The following is a 20,047-nucleotide window of genomic DNA, read 5'->3' as shown; positions in this document are numbered from 1 at the left end:
TACAGTTTACCAGTTGTCTCCTTACAATTCATAAACAAGATGACACATAGGGATGGATATTAGTAGTTTATTTATGCCAAATATCCCCCATAAAAAGAATAGGAGCCATGGATGGGACAATGTTTAATGAGAATGTTCAAATGGTTGAAAATAGTCTGAGAAACTGCACCATTAACCTATCTGAAAGGAAATAAAATACACCTGGCCTAAACACAGGAGTAAATCATCCCTGCACTTCAACTTGGGTACTATACATAAGAAAAGGACTGCATTTGTCTAGGTCTTTGCCCTATTGAACTGTGGCAAATGCTCACAACTCTAACATTAGTAGAATCGTCCTACAATCCTGCCAACGTGAGGCTTTACAGTGCACTTCTCACCATGTCTGTTCAGAAGCAAATCCTACTGCACTCATTGGGGCTTACTCTCAGGCAACCGAGGTTAGGATTGCAGCCTTTGTCCAATTTCACTAGGTTTTTAAATCTTGCAGTGCTTTACGTACTCCAGTAAGGGCCCAACAGCTAGCTAGAAAACAAAACCTATTTCATTATTTAAATCATTCACTGTAGAGCTCATCTCCACCCCCAGCAAGTGTCTGTCACTGTGGGTTTTGGTTGGCAAGAAGGCTAACAGCTTAATTCACAGAGGCAGCCATCTAGCCTGCCCCGTGTGCCTTTTTACAAAAAAAACAAAATCTGACAATGTAGACATATTTCCCCCCCCAAGTGCTATACTACACAACAGTGCAATTCATTCATGTGGCAGGCAACCTTCTTTCCGGAGCAATTCTTGAGGCCTACTCCTTAAAGTCTTGGCTGGGAAGAGAGTTTTGCCTTTAGGTTTTCACCAAGTTTATCCATGAAGTCAAATGTGTTCAAGTAGTCAGAGCGCGTCACACTGAGATGAAGAAAGAAAACCGTAAATGTTATGGTAGTATGAGATTTAAAATTGATCTTAAACATTAGCTAGTTTTGCAGGTTTGTGTCAGTCAGGAGCAGCATGGCACAAACTTTGGCTGTTCTATACACACGCAAGAAATGTTCTGACAATGTTTTATGCCATCTGATTTTTTCTCATTCTTGGGTGGGGTGAATCTCGATCCACTCCTTTCCACCCCTCAATCTAGTATCTCAAGGCTTCCTTTCCTTTGGTTAAGAAGAAAAAAATGTGTGTGTGTGTGTGGGGGGTCATTCCTTTCTCAAAAACCTACATTTATAGGCATGAGAACATATTTTAGATGCATGTTCCCTAACCTTGGGCTTGTGTGGCGACTTTAGCATGAAATACAGAATAAGAGCTTTCACAATTTGGCAGAAGAAGGATTAGCTGCTACGACCCTGGCAAAGAATGACTTAAAACACTGCAGTCATATTTTACTGGAGACCCGAGTAGTTCTGCTTTCAGTTCTTGTAATTGCCCGTCTTTGGGATGCAATTCAGGTCTATGCTGCAATGAACACCAAACAAGCAGTTTAGTGTTTTTTTGAATTGTACAAATTCTACCATTATGTGGTAACAACATTCCTTTTCCTAATAGGCTGAGTTTTACTCACTTGGGTAACCCTTTGATACAAGCAGCCAGATCTTTTGTCATAAAGCCAGCTTCAATGGTCTCTATGCAAACTTCTTCCAAGGCAGAAGCAAAGTTCTTAAGGTCTGTGTTGTTATCCAACTTTGCTCTGTGAGCAAGACCTCTAGTCCAGGCAAAGATGGATGCTGAGAAAGGTCAAAAGGAGAGAGAGAAAAAAAAGATGAATTGAGCCAATGGTTCCACTTCTGAAATTATGACCTTCTCTATTACCGCATTACTCCCTCCTGCACCATGAGCACCTAACAATCTAATTTTGATTTCAACTGGCAAATGCACTCCTTGAACTGAATTATCAAAACTTCCCCTGTGAAGTGTTTTCCTCTGGAGTCTCTCAGCAAGCAGCCTCCTGACACACAGCAACCCAGCTGCGTCTGCCCCTATGGGAATCTCGTTCCTCAAATGGTGTCAAGATTTCCAATTTCTGCTTCACAGTGTATTCCCATTAAGAGAATGACGACAAAGACATCCAAGTAATAGAATTTAAATGCTTTCCTGCCACACATTTCTTCTTGCACCTCTCACCTGGCACACACGTTTCCTGAGATACCATGGAACCATAAATACGGAATGACAGACTACGTGAATCCTGGAAACAGTTTCTGCCTTTATTCATTTTGAATTCCACAGACTACACAGCAATATTTTCATCTGTGCTGTGCAAGCTACACAGCACGCACCCCACACGATTATTTTGCTATCTGATATGTCTGCAGCTGTTCCACCTGCAGAATGACTCTTAATAGAGGTGTCCGCTAGGGTGAAACAAGGGGAGGTGAATCTTGCCGGTCCCCTTTTTGAACATCACCCCCAAAATTTGTCCCAGACTGTTGGGGGTTCTCCACGTCAGCACAGGAAGATGCCTCCACTGGATCAAAAGCCATTCTGCAAGTGAAACAGCAGCATGTTCTACACGGGGTAGCGTTTTGCTAACTTGTCCTACCCGCGCAAGGATAACTGCTGCCACAACAGGATCCTGCCTCCACGCCCTCTTTGAAATCTGCTCTGGAGGCTTGGAGAAATTGATTCAAAACAGATTGGGGTGGGCACAGGTGGGAGGAGAGGGAGGGGGGGACTTCCTTTGCACTAGCAGTAATCCTTGCAGTGAGGGGACCCTGAAATGGTGCTGGAGACAGAACCTGCTGTTCCTACAGCCATAATATTCCATAAACGGCCTCGGTCCAGTAGACGTGAAGGAGCGTCTCCACCCCCATCATTCTGCCCGGTCACTGAGGTCCAGCTCCGAGGGCCTTCTGGCGGTTCCCTCACTGCGAGAGGCCAAGTTACAGGGAACCAGGCAGAGGGCCTTCTCAGTAGTGGCGCCCGCCCTATGGAACGCCCTCCCACCAGATGTCAAGAGAATAAACAACTATCTGACATTCAGAAGACATCTGAAGGCAGCCCTGTTCAGGGAAGTTTTTGATATGTGACATTTTAGTGTATTTTTCATCTTTGTTGGAAGCCGTCCAGAGTGGCTGGGGAAACCCAGCCAGATGGGCGGGGTATAAATAATAAATTATTTATTATTATTATTATTATTATTATTATTATTATTATTTTATTATTATAACAATAGATACAGCTTACCAAAATAAGCACAAGAACTAGACAAGACTTTTATTCTTGGGAATAAGCCGTGGCAAAACATGCTTCACACACATTTTCTAGGTATGGCTGAGACAGCTGGTAGCAAACTTACCGATCGGGTTTGTAGAGGTTTCTTGACCTTTCTGGTACAAGCGATAATGACGGGTGACTGTGCCGTGAGCAGCTTCAGCTTCAACAGTTTTGCCATCTGGGCATATCAGGACACTAGTCATCAGCCCCAAGGAGCCATAACCTGGGCACGAGAATAAACTGAGAACTTCAATTTTTTTGCATATTCCTCCATGGCGTACCAGGCGGGGCAAATAAATCAACCTGGTATGTCTCAACAGCCTTCATACATACAGAAGATAATTTTCAATCTAGTAATTTGGAACAAGACATGCAAGTGGTTTCCAATTCTGTCAGAAATGAAGGAGAAATGTGAGGAAATAACAAGACAACAAGGAAAGTGAGTTAAGTATATGCTTAGCTGGACTTGACTTGAATTTGCCTGGAATTCACAAAGTGTTTTCCACTGGTGAATTGAAGAAGGCAATAAAATTCTGGTTACAGGATCGTGGTGGCCTAAAGGCACGTGATCAAATGCTATGCAGAAGCCTCTGCCCTTAGGAGTTCTGTAAATTGCTGAGCCGTGTGGGACAATTGTCAGGGCCAACAGCATCGCGTCTGCCATTAGGCTACCTAGTAATTTTATGACAATTCACCTTAAGGCTAATTGCAAACACCCACCACTTGTCTTTCAAGCACGGCTAGCTCCTTGACAATTAGAACTCTTCCTCTCAGCCCTATCATCTCCATTCCTTCAGAAAGTTTCCTGCCTCCCAAGCACGTAAGTGTGGCAAGACCAGTTTTGCTTCTCAATACTCAAGAAAGCAGCATACGTTTTCCTTGCTGTTACAGGCCACATACAATACCTGGGTAAGAGCAACATAGCCATAAAACGTTATGGCTGCTACCAGTGCAAAGAAACCACAAAACTTCCTTTGAGCCACTGATGAAAGGCAGAGAACATGTCTCCCTTTCTGGTGGCCCCTTGCCATTCTTGGAAGCCATGTGTTGCTGATACAGGAATTTTTATCGGAAATAGGTGTTCCTTATATCAACATGATGTTCAATAATTTGTAACTCCCTGCTGGCCGTTCCATTGTACACATTCATGTTTGATGTAGAAAGGTTTGCTGGAATGAAATATTGTTACATAGCTGAGTGGGTACCATCATCTGTACAAGGGAACAACCTTGTTTTCTATACCGCAGGGAATTTAGTTGCTTTCCCCTTCTGTGACAAATCCTGCACCATGTGAAAGCTTGCACATTTTGCCACCAGGAAGAAGAAGAAGAAGAGTTTGGATTTGATAGCCCGCCTTTCACTCCCCTTCAGGAGTCTCAAAGCGGCTAACAATCTCCTTTCCCTTCCTCCCCCACAACAAACACTCTATGAGGTGAGTGGGGCTGAGAGACTTCAGAGAAGTGTGACTGGCCCAAGGTCACCCAGCAGCTGCATGTGGAGGAGCGGAGACGCGAACCCAGTTCCCCAGATTACGAGACTACCGCTCTTAACCACTACACCACACTGGCTGCAGTCTTTGTAGGTTTTTCAGAAGCATCTAACTGTCCACTGTTGGAGACAAAATGCTGAGCCAGGACGCCCCTTGGCCTGCTGTAACAGGGCTATTCTTATGTCCCAACAATCATTAAGTCACTCCTCACACAGCCAACCCACGTTTTGCCAAAGATAAAGAATTTACCGTAATCTCAAGCTATCAAAATGGCGTCCTGTAGAAGTGCTACAAGAGAGGGGTGGGTCATACCTTGGGCAATCGAGTCAGACTGCACATCCCCATCATAGTTCTTGCAGGCCCAGATAAATCCTCCCTCAGATTTTAGCGCTTGGGCCACCATGTCATCAATCAGCCGATGCTCATACCATATCTTTTTGGCCTCAAACTGTGACTTGTACTCCCTGGAAGGAAAAGGAAAGTAGAATCACAGGTGAAAATTGCAGGCCCGGTATATACAACCCATGAGAAGAAGGGAAAGCAGCTTACACCTTGCATAAAGGATGTGGGAATGTGGTGGGGAAGGGGAGGAAACCGGCCTGAGTTTCCATGCTAATGTACCTTACGATATTTCTGGCTTGCGTTACATGAGGGCAGATTTTAGTCAGAATATGAGAAGCTGCATAAAGGTAAAGGCAGTCCAATAATGGATCCAAGTACTTAAAAGATGGTGTGGGGAACCTTTGCTCCTCCAGATGAACTACGGTGGTGCCTTGCAAGACGAAAAGAATCCGTTCCGCGAGTCTCTTCGTCTTGCGTTTTTTTCCGTCTTGCGAAGCAAGCCCATTAGCGGATTAGCGCTATTAGCGCTATTAGCGGTTTAGCGGCTATTAGCAGCTATTAAGGGATTAGCGGCTATTAAGGGATTAGCAGATTAGCTGCTAAAAGGCTATTAGCGGCTTAGTGGATCAGCTGATAAGCGGCTTTGATCAGCTGTTAAGCGGCTTAGCATCAGCTGTTAAGCGGCTTAGAGAACAGCTGTTAAGCGGTTTAGGGGCTGAGGAAAAGGGGGGGAGGGAAAAAAACCCCGCAGAATTTGCAAGACATTTTCGTCTTGCGAAGCAAGCCCATAGCAAATTTGTTTTGCGAAGCACCTCCAAAACGGAAAACACTTTCGTCTAGCGGGTTTTCCGTCTTGCGAGGCATTCGTCTTGCAGGGCACCACTGTACAAGCTTCCATGATCCTTGGCCACTGGCCGTGCTTTCTGGGGCTGGTGGGAGTTGGTGGCCTCTCCTTTGCTGGTGGTCTTTAAGCAGAGGCTGAACAGCTGGGGATGCCACCTGAACTTCCTGCAGGGGACTGAACTAAATGGTCAGCAAGGACCCCTGCAACTAGGATTCTGTAGCTCCTCAATCCCTCATCCTTTTCTGCAGAGTAATCAGCAGCAAAGTTGCGGACTACCACTTCCTTCCAGTGTGGTCAGTGCAGTGGCAAAGAGCCAAGGTCCACAGTACAGAGAGAGAGCTCTGCCCAGGCAGATCCTGTCCAGAAGTGGCAGATCTAGAGTCCTCTGCCTGTGTTTCAGCCTGGAAGAATGAGGTTGTCCTTGGGATCTTGGGCTAGGATGGAAGGCAGCCAATGAACCTTAGGGGACTGAATTTTATGTCTGGGCCTCCAGCGTCTCTCTTGTTGGATTTTTATTTTCATATGAAATATGAAAATCAGTTCTTCATTCACTCAGGGTCATAGCTTTCCTCCACCTCATGTTTCTGTAGGAGTTAACAGAAAGAGGTTTTGCAAAACGAATGACTAACTGGTTCAGCTTCCAGTGGCATTAAGAAATAAGATAAAAAATGTGAAATTTTGAGGTAGACCTTTTTGACCAAAGACTCAAAGATCAGCTACCGTGACTAATAAGACAGTTCTTTAAACAAAGATACACCTGCAAGATGAATATATAACAAAATATTGATTACTTCTCATAGATCTCCTGAAAGATGTCCTTAAAACGCCCATCATATCGCTTCAAAATGGTGTTTTTGGTGCTCAGGTACAGAGGCCATGCTTTAGACAGCGCCATCTGGAAAGAACTGTGGGCAAAGTCCGCAATGGACTGGTCAAGGTTGAACATTCCCATAGCCACACCTCCACAGTCTATACCACAGAAGAGAGAAAGAGGAAAGTAAAAAAAAGGAGTCAGGTAGAACAGAAACATCTACTTTTGAGCAGCACGGTATTTTTATAGTGTGTACCACTCCTCTCTCTGACACCCCCCCCTCAATATTTTTATATACTTTCATTTTAAGAAAACAGCAAACCACTCTGACATCTTTTAAAATGGAGAGTATAAAAATATTTTTATAAATATTATGAATTTTCAACTCGCTGAAGTGTGTTTTTTATCTTTACTCCTTTTTCTCATTAAAATTTAAAAAATTAAAACAGGACTCTAAATCAGTCTTTTCAGAAACTGGGATGCCTTCTGGTGATAATTCCATACCTGAACATTTTAACTAAAGCAATGACTGATAATTGAACATTACTCTGTGACACGACAATTGACCTCCTTGAAATGATTCTGTGGGGCTTAGAACACGCATCGATATGTGCAGTGTAACGCAACAGTAATTAATGGTTAAGGAGGGTTTTGAGCAAGGCTGCCTTAGTTCAAATCTCAGCTCTGGATGGTCTTAGTCAAGTCGCTATTCTATTACACCCCAGTCTGACATACAGAAATAATACTACCATACCTTACAGGGCTATTGTAAGGATTGTTTTGCAATTTCCCAGGCTATCTCTCTCTCTCTTTTTTTAATGCCTGGAGTACCACTGAGGAGTTGCAAAGCATGAAGTTACGCTGGGCAGGGACGAAGGACAAAAACCCTCAGTGTGTCTGAACGGATTCCACCCAGTCTCCGCTTGTCACAGTCTGTGAGCTGGCACACAGCCTACAACTGTTCATTCATGGCCATGGCTCAATGGAGAGAAAGTGTACAGGGAGCATTCCCAGAACGTTTAAGGACTATACTGCAGCCACCAATTATTTTTGTACGGCCTGATGCGTGGCACATATGTCCAGTTCAATGCAGCATTCATTACATCATTACATCTCTACATCGATGAACGCAACCATATACTAAACATACAGATCTAGTCCACAGCTTAAATGAATGGAGCCTCTCATTTATACAGAAGGCTGGGAAATCACTTGCTTCTCCATGCAAACACAGCCGCCTAGCAACTTTCCCAAGTTCCACTAAAGGAGTTAAGAAGGCAGATGCAGAATTCCTTCCCCCCTTTAAGAGTAGTAAAGAACCTGATCGGAACTTTGTGGGACACACAAGCACAAACCTCTCCAGTGCCTTCAGACAGGAATCACCAAACGCCCATTTAATGCTTATGGATAGTATGCATTTGCAAAGCACTTTGAGTATTCAGAGTGCTCTGTAGATATTGTCCAAGTGATTTATGGAACCATCATGAGAGGGCGGTAAGTGACTTGGGCCAAGTCTACATTCTGCAGGCTCTCTCCTTTCCTGTGCAGATTCCCTTCCTTTCAGCCTCTTCCTTCTTAGACTCTTAGGAGTTTCTTGGTTCCGACATGTGCATGGAACCAAGATGGAAAGTGCTCTATTGCATCCCTTCTGCAACATTCTTCCAATTCAATCTCTCAAGACTCCTGGGCAATCCAGGCAGGGAAACACAGTGCAGCAATTCCCATCCTTCAGCAAACATACATTTCAAGAACTCTGCATCTGCGATTGCTAGAATCAAACCTCCCCCTCGTAGTCCTTTCATCCTATCTATACACATCAAAGCTAGAATTGCCCCAAATTACATTATTGCCTTGCGCAGAATGAAGCAAGACATTGAAACACACGTAAATCACAAGTTGGTTTTGCAACCACCGACGCCAGTTTCACAACTGTTTGAGCAACACCAAAGCAACTTTGGGTTCCTGGGCTGTGCCCTTGCCTCTGGCAGAAAAGAACAGGCCTGTATGTAACAGGAACAATGGTGACAGAACAGCATGTACAGAACAGAAATGCTGCTGTTGTTTTTCATACTTCATGTGCTCCTTGATCTAATATTATGGAAAGACCATTGTTGGAAGGGAGACCCTGGCTCACTACTAGGATCGCCAGCCTACAGCTATATAGGGTATGATTCAACTAAATGTTACTCAGAGTGGACCCACTGTAGTTAATGAACATGACTAAGGTAAAGGTAAAGGTACCCCTGCCCGTACGGGCCAGTCTTGCCAGACTCTAGGGTTGTGCGCCCATCTCACTCAAGAGGCCGGGGGCCAGCGCTGTCTGGATACACTTCCGGGTCACGTGGCCAGCGTGACAAGCTGCATCTGGCGAGCCAGCGCAGCACACGGAACGCTGTTTACCTTCCCGCTGGTAAGTGGTCCCTATTTATCTACTTGTACCCGGGGGTGCTTTCGAACTGCTAGGTTGGCAGGCGCTGGGACCGAACGACGGGAGCGCACCTCGCCGCAGGGATTCGAACCGCCGGCCTTTCGATCGGCAAGTCCTAGGTGCTGAGGCTTTAACCCACCGCGTCCCATGAACATGACTAAGTTATGTCCATTAACTTCAGTGGGTCTAGCGAGGAAGACTTCGTTGAATATCACCATAGTTACTAGTTCCTCTGCATTCTGTTCCCACCTTGGCAACTTGGGATGGAGGGCAACTGGGGCTAGGTTTGGTCCATGGTTCCCCAGTTGTGGATCCCTGGTTGAAGGTCTGGCTCAATCCATTATTCAGGCTACAAGCCTAGCTCTACTTAACATGCCTCCCCCAATTCTCCACATTCAAATATCCTTTATATAATCCAACACTTACTTTCAAAGTTATGGACCAAATAAGTAATGGGTTTGCCTCCGTTCTTCGGTGTGTAGGTCATCTCTACCTTTCCAGGGCCAGCAACGACAAAGTCTGTGGCTCTGTACTGCAGAGGAACAAACAAAATGGCTGCTTAGGTCAGGGATGATCAACATGCAGCTTACCAGTACCCCCTCCCTAGCAGAATTATATACCATGTATATGTCAGGTCAGATTTCCATTATTCCCCTTTTCCAGGGAAGAAAGGCGTACTTCCATTAAATGATTTCCAGACCAAGGCAAACAGCCGCAGCTGTAGCTTGCAGAGATTTCAACACAGCTCAATCTATTTTAATCATTAACAAGAATTGCAGTTCAGTTCAAAAATCTGTAAGAGATATGCTTTGTGACGATTCATCGATGGCCCTGCAGCTGAATTTTGCTCTCTCTTGCATGCATTCCCCAACCATACAAAATCTCTGATGTTTGAGAGGGTGTGCTCAACAGTAAAAGCCATAAATGCCGAACGCTGCGTGAAGGACTCACTTGGTCTCCAAAAGCATGACGGCCAATGATGATGGGCTTTACCCAGCCAGATACTAGTCGGGGGATGTTTTTGCAGATAATGGCTTCCCTGAAGACTGTGCCCCCAAGAATGTTTCGGATCGTTCCATTTGGAGATTTCCACATCTGCTTCAGCTTGAATTCCTCTACCCTATTCTCATCCGGAGTGATAGTAGCGCACTTGATTCCAACATTGTATTTCTTGATAGCTTCTGCAGCTTCCACGGTGACCTTGTCATCGGTCGCATCGCGGTTCTCTATGCCCAGATCATAGCTGCAAGCAAGTCCCCAAAACACAGTCATTTGTTAAGTGCCTTACAGACCCATCCAAGGCCTTACTAAACATGTGCATCATAGTTCAGGGTGGAAAACATGCTCAAAAAGAAGAGAAGAGATAGGAAACGGCACAAACAGAGTAAAATGACCATCTTCTGCAGGTGTGAGGAACCGTTGGCCCTCCAGATGTTGCTGAACCACAACTCCCATCATCCCTGCAATTGCTTGCTGAGGCTGATGGGAGTTGGAGTCCCCATGAAAGAAGGAGCTACTTCATATACAAATGGATAATTTCATGAAGTTAACACTTGGAGGAATGAGCAAAAGCCGCTTGGACAGCCATGTTGATGCTCTCCTTCCAATAAAAACAAATGAATGAAAATGTGTCTGGACTCAGACGTGTGGGATTGTACAGCTATGCTATCAGATACGTATTCTGCTTTGGCAGTGTCAGCACGAGCAAAGCAGTACATCTGGTTAGGCAGGTATCCGGAACAAAAAGCAAAGTGCAAGAGAAGTAGGGGAAAGGTTAACGACTCAACGGCTTAATCTACAACCGGTGGATGCACTGAAAAGATTTTGCTGTACTTTTCTCCATGGTACTCTTGCCAATGGTACTCTGACAGTGTGTGGTGTTAGGGGAGGGGTAGTACCTCTGGTGGGGGACACATTGTGCTCCTTCTGGGGTAGTTTGTCCACCTTTGGCCCCCAACCTGCACTCAGTTCTGCACTGTGGCTCCTAGAAGCTGTCACCATGTGACAGCAGCCACACCCCGGGAACGGCTTTGACTGAGGGGAGCTGATGGGTCTCAAGCCCTTAGTGAGTTAGGGACTTGCCCTGCATGCAAAGACTGGCTCCAGAGGATTGCGCAGACGAGAGCAAGAGTGGGTCCAATGGTCAGGAAGGCAGTTTCTGAACATGCCGTAGAGCAGGCACCCCCAACCTGCGGGCCTCCAGATGTTTTGGCCTACAACTCCCATGATCCCTAGCTAACAGGACCAGTGGTCAGGGATGATGGGAATTGTAGTACAAAACATCTGGAGGGCCGAAGGCTGGGGGTGCCTGCTGCAGAGGGAAGTGAGGAGCAGGTCGGGCTCATCAGCCTGGGAATGAAGCCCATCAAGGAGAAAGAAAACTCTTGATCCTAAACCTCTGCTGCCATAGGAGACCTTTGGGAGAAGAAAAGGTAAACCCTACACAAAACAGGAACGGAGTCCCTAAGGTGATTGGAGGGCACTTTGTGTGCCTCCTTCCGGAAACTCCTGCAGCCAAGCTGGTGCTAAGCGTATTGCTCTGCTTTCCTTTGGAGCACATTGGAGAGACTGAGAGTCTTGTCATCTGGGAAGCCCAGGACCTCCACGCAGTGGTGTAGCGTGGGTTGTCAGCACCCGGGGCAAGGCAAGTAATTTGCGCCCCCTAACTCATGGATTTGCGCCCCCTAACCCGTGGATTTGCGCCCCCTAACCCGTGGATTTGCGCCCCCTAACCCTAACCCCCAGATGTTGCGCCCGGTGCGCCCGGCCCCCCCTGCACCCCACACGCTACGCCACTGCCTCCACGCACACTGCCCAAGACTGTGCCAAAGGGAGGTCACCTGGTGCTGGTAAGGCAGCGGTTTGATTCCAACAACAATGTGTGGAATAGCAGGTTGACTTATTTTCTCAACACTGTAAATGCCCACCGCAGGCTCACGTGGTTTGAAGGCTGAAGAAAGTGGGGATGAGTCATTGTGGCTACAGTTTTGTTGCCAGCAGGTGATGCCCAGGTGGTGACAGCGGGGGTGGGGTTCTTCTGAATAGCCATAACATTGGTAGCCAGCAGAGCTCTTCAGAAGCAGGAAAATGGGTGAAAGAGCTGCTGTGGGGTTGGGGTGGATTAGTTCACTGAGCAGATCTAACGGAAACCTGAAGCTGCCTATTATGTCGCTACTCTCCCCAGACTCCACTGCAGAATCCCTATGCCCTTAATAAGCTGCAGGAGAGAGACAGAACACCAAAACATGGGTCTTTCCTTAGCACAGAGACGTCCATGGAAAAAGAATTGCAAACCTCTTATACTGCTGCCACTTGTGACAGGCTGCCAACTGGCACAGGAGCAATGCAAGAAAAGAAAAGTACCGTATTTTTCTCTCTATAAGACACACCCGACCATAAGACGCACCTAGTTTTTAAGAGGAAAACGAGAAAAAAAATATTCTGAATCAAATGTTGTTGAAGAATGCAAGACAAAGCCTCTTCAGCACAGCGGTAGGAACGTTCCCGCTGCCCTGAAGAGGCTTCGCGTGGCTATCCCAGAAGCCAGAACAGCAAGAGGGATTTGCTGGCTTCAGCGATAGCTGTGCAGCCTGCACACACATTCCCCCCTACTTTTTAGGAGGGGAAAAGTGCATTTTATAGAGGGGAAAATACGGTAAGTGGCAACTTAGTTTGCCTAGTTAATTCACAGAGCCACGGCCCAGCATGAAAGCTATTAAACTGGTAGATGCATGAAAAAATCCTGGGCTGTGTGGCCGGAGGACAGAGCAAGGAACACTTGTCAGGTTCCTATTTTCTGAGCAGTTCAAGCTTCCCTGGACCCCAAGGTTTTTGTTTTAAAAGAGAAGTTTGGCCAACAGAAGCATCTTCTGTTCTAAGCAAGTTTGCACTGGCCACTTACAAGAATTTACAAGCCAAAATACCTCACTCTTTTAATACAGTGGCACCTCGGTTTAAGAACAGCCTTGTTTATGAACTTCACAAAACTGGAAGTAGTGTCCCAGTTTGCAAACTTTACCTCAGTCTAAGAACGGAATCTGAACGGTGGAAGGGCACCGGTGGCAGGAGGCCTCATTAGGGAAAGCGCGCCTTGGTTTAAGAATGGTTTCGGTTTAAGAACGGACTTCCGGAACGGATTAAGTTCGTAAACCGAGGTACCATTGTAATAATAATTTTATTACCGTATTTTTCGCTCTATAAGATGCACCAGACCACAAGACGCACCTAGTTTTTGGAGGAGGAAAACAAGTAAAAAAATATTCTGAATCTCAGAAGCCAGAACAGCAAGAGGGATCGCTGCGCAGTGAAAGCAGTGATCCCTCTTGCTGTTCTGGCTTCTGTGATAGCTGCGCAGCCTGCATTCGCGCCATAAGACGCACACACATTTCCCCTTACTTTTTAGGAGGGAAAAAGTGAGTCTTATAGAGCAAAAAATACGGTATTTATATCCCGCCCATCTGGCAAATGGTACCCATTTGAGAATCGGCATTAAGTGTGAACACACAGTCACGAAGTACTTAACGGAATTTGCCTCTATTTGACAATTATTTATAATCAAGGCACACCATTTCAAAGTGGATATTAATCTTGGGGTCAGCAAAAGTAACGTGTGGATAGTCCCTAAGAGAGAAAGAAAATATCAAGCAAGACTCTCCCAAATACAAGAGCTAAGCAGTCGACAAACACCCACGTATAAACTGGAAATTTCCTCACAAAACAGAGGACCTGTGGAAATCCAGTTACCTGTGAAGATCTAGATCCACGTAGGGAAAGATCAGCTTTTCCTTAATCAGATCCCAGATCACACGGGTCATTTCGTCTCCTTGCATCTCCACCACAGATCCGCCATGGATTTTTTTAGACATTGTGATCTAATGGGGAGGGGAAAAACACAAACACTAAATACAGATTACGGTGACATCCATTGATCAAATTGGGCTGCTAGTTGGCAACAGAGACATTACGAAGGGGATGTTCATGTCTGAAATGATCCCAGTGCAATTCAGATTTTGGGGGCAAGAAAGGTAAGTTATGTACACCCATGACATTCATGCTCCATTCTGATTTTTTAAAAATAAAATAAAATTGTAGTTTCTTGGAGCATAGAATGGAGTTTATTTTTCCATTGGCTCTACATAAGCTGGACTATCTCTGAGCATTGCTAAGCGGAAGGACCACGTATCTGCCACAAGCCCAGATTCTCCTGTGTGCATAAACCACTCCGGAGAATATCAAATTGGACATTTCCGCTGTCTGCAACCAAAATAGCCAGGAGAAAGCAGAGAGGAGTATTCAAGGCCAGACCACTTCAGCCACAACAGGCGGAGGGAAATCTAGATGTTTCTAGACCAGTATAGTTGTTTCACACTGGCTGCGTTGCTTTGGAATGCCAAGGTTACACGGCTCCTGTCCTTCAGACATTCCTAGAATTGCATGGGATGAAGGCACAGGAAATTTCCTCTCTGGTAAAGGTACACACTAGACTAGAGCACAAAGTCTGCATATTCTATGGGGTTTCCAGCCATGTGTCTCCTGGCACTGAGGATGGGCCACGGCAGGTTTTGGCAAGTGTCCTTCAAAGCCATGCCATCTAAGTCACAGTGGCTTGAAACGTTTCGGTTTAAATAATCATACAGTGCCTAAGATTTGCAAGGTGCCTTATATGAGCGCTCACAGATCTTGGCCGCTTTGATGCTTGTGCACACAGCCTAAAGCTCCAAGATATGCCTTTTAGATCGCAGAAGTTGCCATGTGTGACACGGGACCAGTGGCGTAGCGTGGGTTGTCAGCACCCGGGGCAAGGCAAGTAATTTGCGCCCCCCCCGCTGCACTGTCCCTCCCCCATATAGTCCCTCGCTCTCTCTCCGCACCGCACCGCACGCCTGGCACCCTCCCCTCCACAGTGGGCGGCGACCCGGCGGCTCGGATCGGATTCGCACAGCCAGCACTGCAGTGAGAGAGAGTGAGTGAGCCAGGTAGGGGCAGAGAGCTGCGAGTGCGAGCACGCCCCTCCCCCCCAGATGTTGCGCCCGGTGCGGCCGGCCCCCCCTGCACCCCCCACGCTACGCCACTGCATAGGAGCACAAACAGGATCTCTTCATGCAAGCAAATGACCCCCGCGAGTTAAGAGGCCTGCAGGAAGTTCCGCTGTATATTACTTTTCTGAAAGTGAGAGAGGCAGGCATTCAAGTAAATAGGAGAAAAAATTGCAGCTCCTACTTGGCCCTTGATCCCTGTCAACAAAAGCACTGTTCTAAAACAATCCATGGCTTACTTATAATCCCCACGGGTATTTGCCGGTTATGAAAGAGCAATGACTTGGCCATTTTTGCTTTAAAACGTTTTCCATTTATCCTATGCTTTTGTTTAATGCAAAAAATTACCTTTACCTACAAAACTGCCTTGCTCTACATGTGCCCAATCAAACGCTTCGATCGGCAGAATTGGCACCATTACAGGTGTCACGTGATACCCATTCCGGATTTGTAAGACCTCAGTTGTTTAGTGTGGCAGCGCCTGAACTTTGGAATGCCCTGCTTGAGATCAAGCAGGCACCTTCACTGTACCCTTTCTGGAGCCTGCTAAATATATTCCTGTTTAGGAAGCCTACCCAGATGCTTGCGACGCAGGTGGCGCTGTGGGTTAAACCACAGAGCCTAGGACTTGCCGATCAGAAGGACGGCGGTTTGAATCCCCATGACGGGGTGAGCTCCCGTTGCTCGGTCCCTGCTCCTGCCAACCTAGCAGTCTGAAAGCATGTCAAAGTGCAAGTAGATAAACAGGTACCACTCTGGTGGGAAGGTAAACTGCGTTTCCGTGCGCTGCTCTGGTTCGCCAGAAGCGGCTTAGTCCTGCTGGCCACATGACCCGGAAGCTGTACCAATAAAGGCCAATAAAGTGAGATGAGCGCCGCAACCCCAGAGTCGTCCACGACTGGACCTGATGGTCAGGGGTCCCTTTACCTTTACCCAGATGCTTAGAAAGCTGAGGTAATTTTAATCTGTTTAGCATTTTAACTTTAGTATGTTTTATAGTAGGTTTGTAATTTTTTTTTGTGATTTTACTGTTTTATGTTTTGTAAACCCCTTGAGGATTTTGTTTTACAATCAAGCAGTGTACCAATTTTATGAAATAAAATATAAATAATATAAAAACAGAGCTTTAGGCTGTACTCCGCACATTTTTATAAGTTATCATTCACTCAATGTGCATGCAAGTCTTCTTTATTGTTATTATTATTAATTGAATTTATATACCACCCTATAACCGGAGGTCTCAGGGCGGTTCACAGAATAAAATCAAAATATAAAACTACAAAATAAAAATAAAAACCACAACCCAATAACACCCCCCTCACACACAACAACCACATTTTAAAAGGGTGTAGGGTGTCAATCAAATTAACCAAAGGCCTGGTTAAAAAGGAACGTTTTTTTCTGGTGCCTAACGGTGTATAATGAAGGCGCCAGGAAAACTTCCCTGGAGAAGTTTCCTGCTTGTACGACCCGGATTATTCATTCACAATTACATTTCACAATGTTTCATGGAATTGCTTTCCTCATCACAGGTGACTGGGTGTGCGCACACACAGAGTTATGCAACAATTCATTATACAGCACAGCTAAAGCACTGATCACAGCGACCGATTACTGCCGAGTAAACCGCTGCCATTATAGTAGGAAACCCAATGGGGCTGCGAGGGCAACAAATTCGACTCTTACCTTTGTAAGGTAGGCTAAATCCTTCACAATCGCACGTCCCTCTCTACACTCCATGCGAGTAAGCAAGAAGCATGAACAGAATTCGAGGATATATTCTAGCCAGGCAAAAGCACCCCCAAGAAGGGCGCAAAGCAGGTGTGGCCTGGGAAGAGTCCAAGGGCCAGATACATAGGCTTAGAGGGCCACCTTTGCCCCCAGGACCAGAGTCCCCCCACCCTGGTTTAGCATTATGTGTGAGCCAGACCCTTATGACAAACTTCACCTCTGATAGAAGCGATCGTGTGGGGCATTGGGAAAAGATCTTAATGTTTGGGGCAGGCTGATACAGGTGGAGACTCCTGCAAGCATGTGACCTCTGCACAAAAAGTGTACTATTATTACCATCATCATCATTTATATACTGTCCATCATCATCATTGATTGATTGATTGATTGATTGCCCTTTTTCAGAAGATCCCAGGGCGGTAGGGTAAAGGGACCCCTGGCTTTAGACCATTGAGGTTCCTCATCCCCTGGTCTTATTCCTCCTATAGGTAAAGGTAAAGGGACCCGGGACCATTAGGTCCAGTCGTGGCCAACTCTGGGTTGTGGCGCTCATCTCGCTTTATTGGCCGAGGGAGCCAGCGTACAGCTTCCGGGTCATGTGGCCAGCATGACTACGCCTCTTCTGGCGAACCAGAGCAGCGCACGGAAACGCCGTTTACCTTCCTGCCAGAGTGGTACCTATTTATCTACTTGCACTTGATGTGCTTTTGAACTGCTAGGTTGGCAGGACCCAGGGCGGTATACAATATTACGGAACATCAGTGATAAAAACAATTTTAAAAACATATTGACAAGAAAGCCAATAATACTACAACTCTGCCTTCCCAGGAATCCCAGCAACATACCTCCTCAGGCACCATAATTCCAAGCATTTTGCTAGTTTAGGAATGGCATACCTTTCTCCCAGATTGTTCACACACCCTGGAATGTGTGTGCGTGCCGCAATGGAAAAAGGAGGGCTTTAAGGGAAGTATTGACATCAGTACTCATAATTTAAAGGAGGTCTTTCTGAGTGCAAATTAAGCATCTGTATGAACATGACCTCAGTAGGTGAATTTTACTATAAAATAATACTGGGCCCAACTAATACCTGAGTACAAGGAACACATTTGGAAAGCAGTCTCGAATTCAGAAATAAACATACTCTATGCAGCACAACAAGAAGGGGAAGACAGAGGACGAGATGGTTGGACAGTGTTCTCGAAGCTACCAGCATGAGTTTGCTCAAACTGCGGGAGGCAGTGGAAGACAGGAGTGCCTGGCATGCTCTGGTCCAGGGGGTCACAAAGAGTCAGACACGACTAAACAAAAAATCCAGCATAGTGCAAAGATTAGGGGTAAGGAACCTGGGGGTCTCCAGATATTGTTGAACCTCAACACCCATCAGCCACAGTCAGGAAGAGCAATGGCCAGGGATGATGGGAGTTGTAGTCCAACATCATCTGGAAGGCCACAGGTTTATGTCTTGGGATTGATATTCGGAGGCCCAGCTGGAAATCAGAGGTGGATTTAGGGGAGCATGACCGGCTCAGCTGCACTGGGTGCAGAGCCTTGAGGGTACCGCAACTATGATGTAGACTGGAAAGCAAGAGGCAGGTGCTGAATTTTGGCATCGCACAGGCAGCCACTGAAATTTGAGACCCCAAATCCCTGCTCTGTCTTGAAGCTCACTGGAGTGATTGTCACTGAGTTAACCGGAGGAAAGGCAGGATATAAATATAAATAATGCTTGCAGTCTTACACTGTTTGCCATGTGGCGTTTTCAGTTTCTACTTACTCTTTGGTTTTGTTTTACTCACTATAACAGACAGATTACATACGATTATGAAAAACCGGAATGAAACATTTAAATTGTAAAAGAATGTATTTGCAGTGCATTGTGCAGCACTGCAAAAATCACACAGCAGAAATGCTAATATTATTTGTACCCCACCCATCGGACTGGGTTGCAATTTGAAAGTGGAGATTGTGCAAAACTGGCATAAAACACAGATAAGGTATCGCAGATAAATGTAACCGATTATGTAAAAAGAAGAAGAAGAAGCAAACATTGCATTGCTAAGCATTTTCAATGGGAAGAGGCGCTTGGGTGCCTTGGCAAGATCTTACACACGTTATACTCAAGCAGACTGTTTGGAACACCAACTCTGTCAAGGCCAGAGTTCAGACAGAAGGCTGCTGAAATGCTAACATAGAACTAGGATCCTCCGTGTTCAGATTGTGTAATTTAGCTGTCCAGTAGATTAGTACTGGGATTTCATTGACTTGATGGGAACACAGGCATGCAATCTAAAGCTGTGCCATTGGGGTCAATTAATCTGGAATAATGAACCACCCCCTGGTTCTTCGGCTGCCGTACTTTCATCATGCAGGGCACCACCCTATGCAGAAAACCTGTACTGAACTGAAAAGAGGTGGGGGAGCCGATCCCTTAGCCATACATCTGCACGGACAAGACACTGTGTACGTTACTACAGCATGCTATAAAGGAACCGATCTACATAAAACGATTCCCAGCCGATCAGATGCAAGCCCAGGTTGGCTAGCTGCGTAACAAGGGGGGTGTCAACGGCCTTCCCTGTCCTTTTGATGTCTCCAATTCGCAGAGATGGGTTTGGCAATGAAGCGCGGACAAAGAGATAAAAAATAAAAAATAAAGATGCGGGGAAGGGGGTCATAACAAAAAGGAAGGCGCATCTATAGGCGTGCGTGGTATTTCTGTCTGTCTAGTTTTAGTTGCAGGGTGGTTTGCAACAGAAAATGAAGACCCACCCCATAGTGCATGCCAATGAAGAGAGAGAGAGAGAGAAGACCCGCAAGACAAAAGAAGTTGGGATCCAGCAAACTCACTTCTTTCTCGGCTTAGATGCAAGTCACTGAACGTCTCCGGTGGTCTTGGAGGCGAAGTCAATGCAGATTTCCCCGCTGAGCTCTGCGCCGGCGTCCCCACCGCAACCACTGCTCGCTGCTGCCGTTTCCCAGGGCGCTTGCAAGCCGATGCCTGTGGCTGAGTTTAAAAGAAGGGCTGCCGGGGCCACGCCTCCTCCCTCGGCGGCCCTCCGTCGCCTTAGTCCCGCCTGCGCCGCCGCATTCCCCCATTGAGAGGAGAAGGGAGGATCCCGCCTCGCCAATGCGCGCTTCCCACGCAGCTTGCAAGGAAGCG

The 20,047-nt window shown here is 46.2% G+C and overlaps 1 protein-coding gene across 1 annotated transcript; it reads right to left on the bottom strand.

The window, feature by feature from the left end:
• Nucleotides 1-53: 53 nt before the first annotated feature.
• IDH1 (isocitrate dehydrogenase (NADP(+)) 1) lies at nt 54-20,047 on the bottom strand. Its single transcript, XM_083402166.1, has 9 exons — nt 19,735-20,047; nt 13,862-13,989; nt 10,070-10,361; nt 9,545-9,650; nt 6,671-6,848; nt 5,006-5,157; nt 3,287-3,427; nt 1,553-1,715; nt 54-897 (listed from the first exon to the last, which is right to left on the bottom strand). The coding sequence occupies exons 2-9, from the start codon at nt 13,981-13,983 to the stop codon at nt 804-806; spliced, it is 1,248 nt and encodes a 415-aa protein (XP_083258292.1). The 5' UTR covers nt 13,984-13,989; nt 19,735-20,047; the 3' UTR covers nt 54-803.

This window comes from Podarcis tiliguerta (genome assembly GCF_965153285.1).
Source record: "Podarcis tiliguerta genome assembly, chromosome: 1".
Taxonomy (NCBI): Eukaryota; Metazoa; Chordata; class Lepidosauria; order Squamata; family Lacertidae; genus Podarcis; species Podarcis tiliguerta.
Note: the sequence above shows the minus strand (reverse complement) of the source record. Positions and strands in the feature narration are given on the sequence as shown.

Excerpts from the sequence above, each read along its gene's own strand:
- IDH1 (XM_083402166.1), bottom strand. The coding sequence starts at position 13,983 with ATGTCTAAAAAAATCCATGGCGGATCTGTGGTGGAGATGCAAGGAGAC. Across the intron at positions 6,849-9,544 it reads TTTGGTCCATAACTTTGAAA|ACTGTGGAGGTGTGGCTATG; the intron begins GTAAGTGTTGGA and ends TCTGTGGTATAG. Across the intron at positions 3,428-5,005 it reads GTCTGACTCGATTGCCCAAG|GTTATGGCTCCTTGGGGCTG; the intron begins GTATGACCCACC and ends TCTCGTGCCCAG.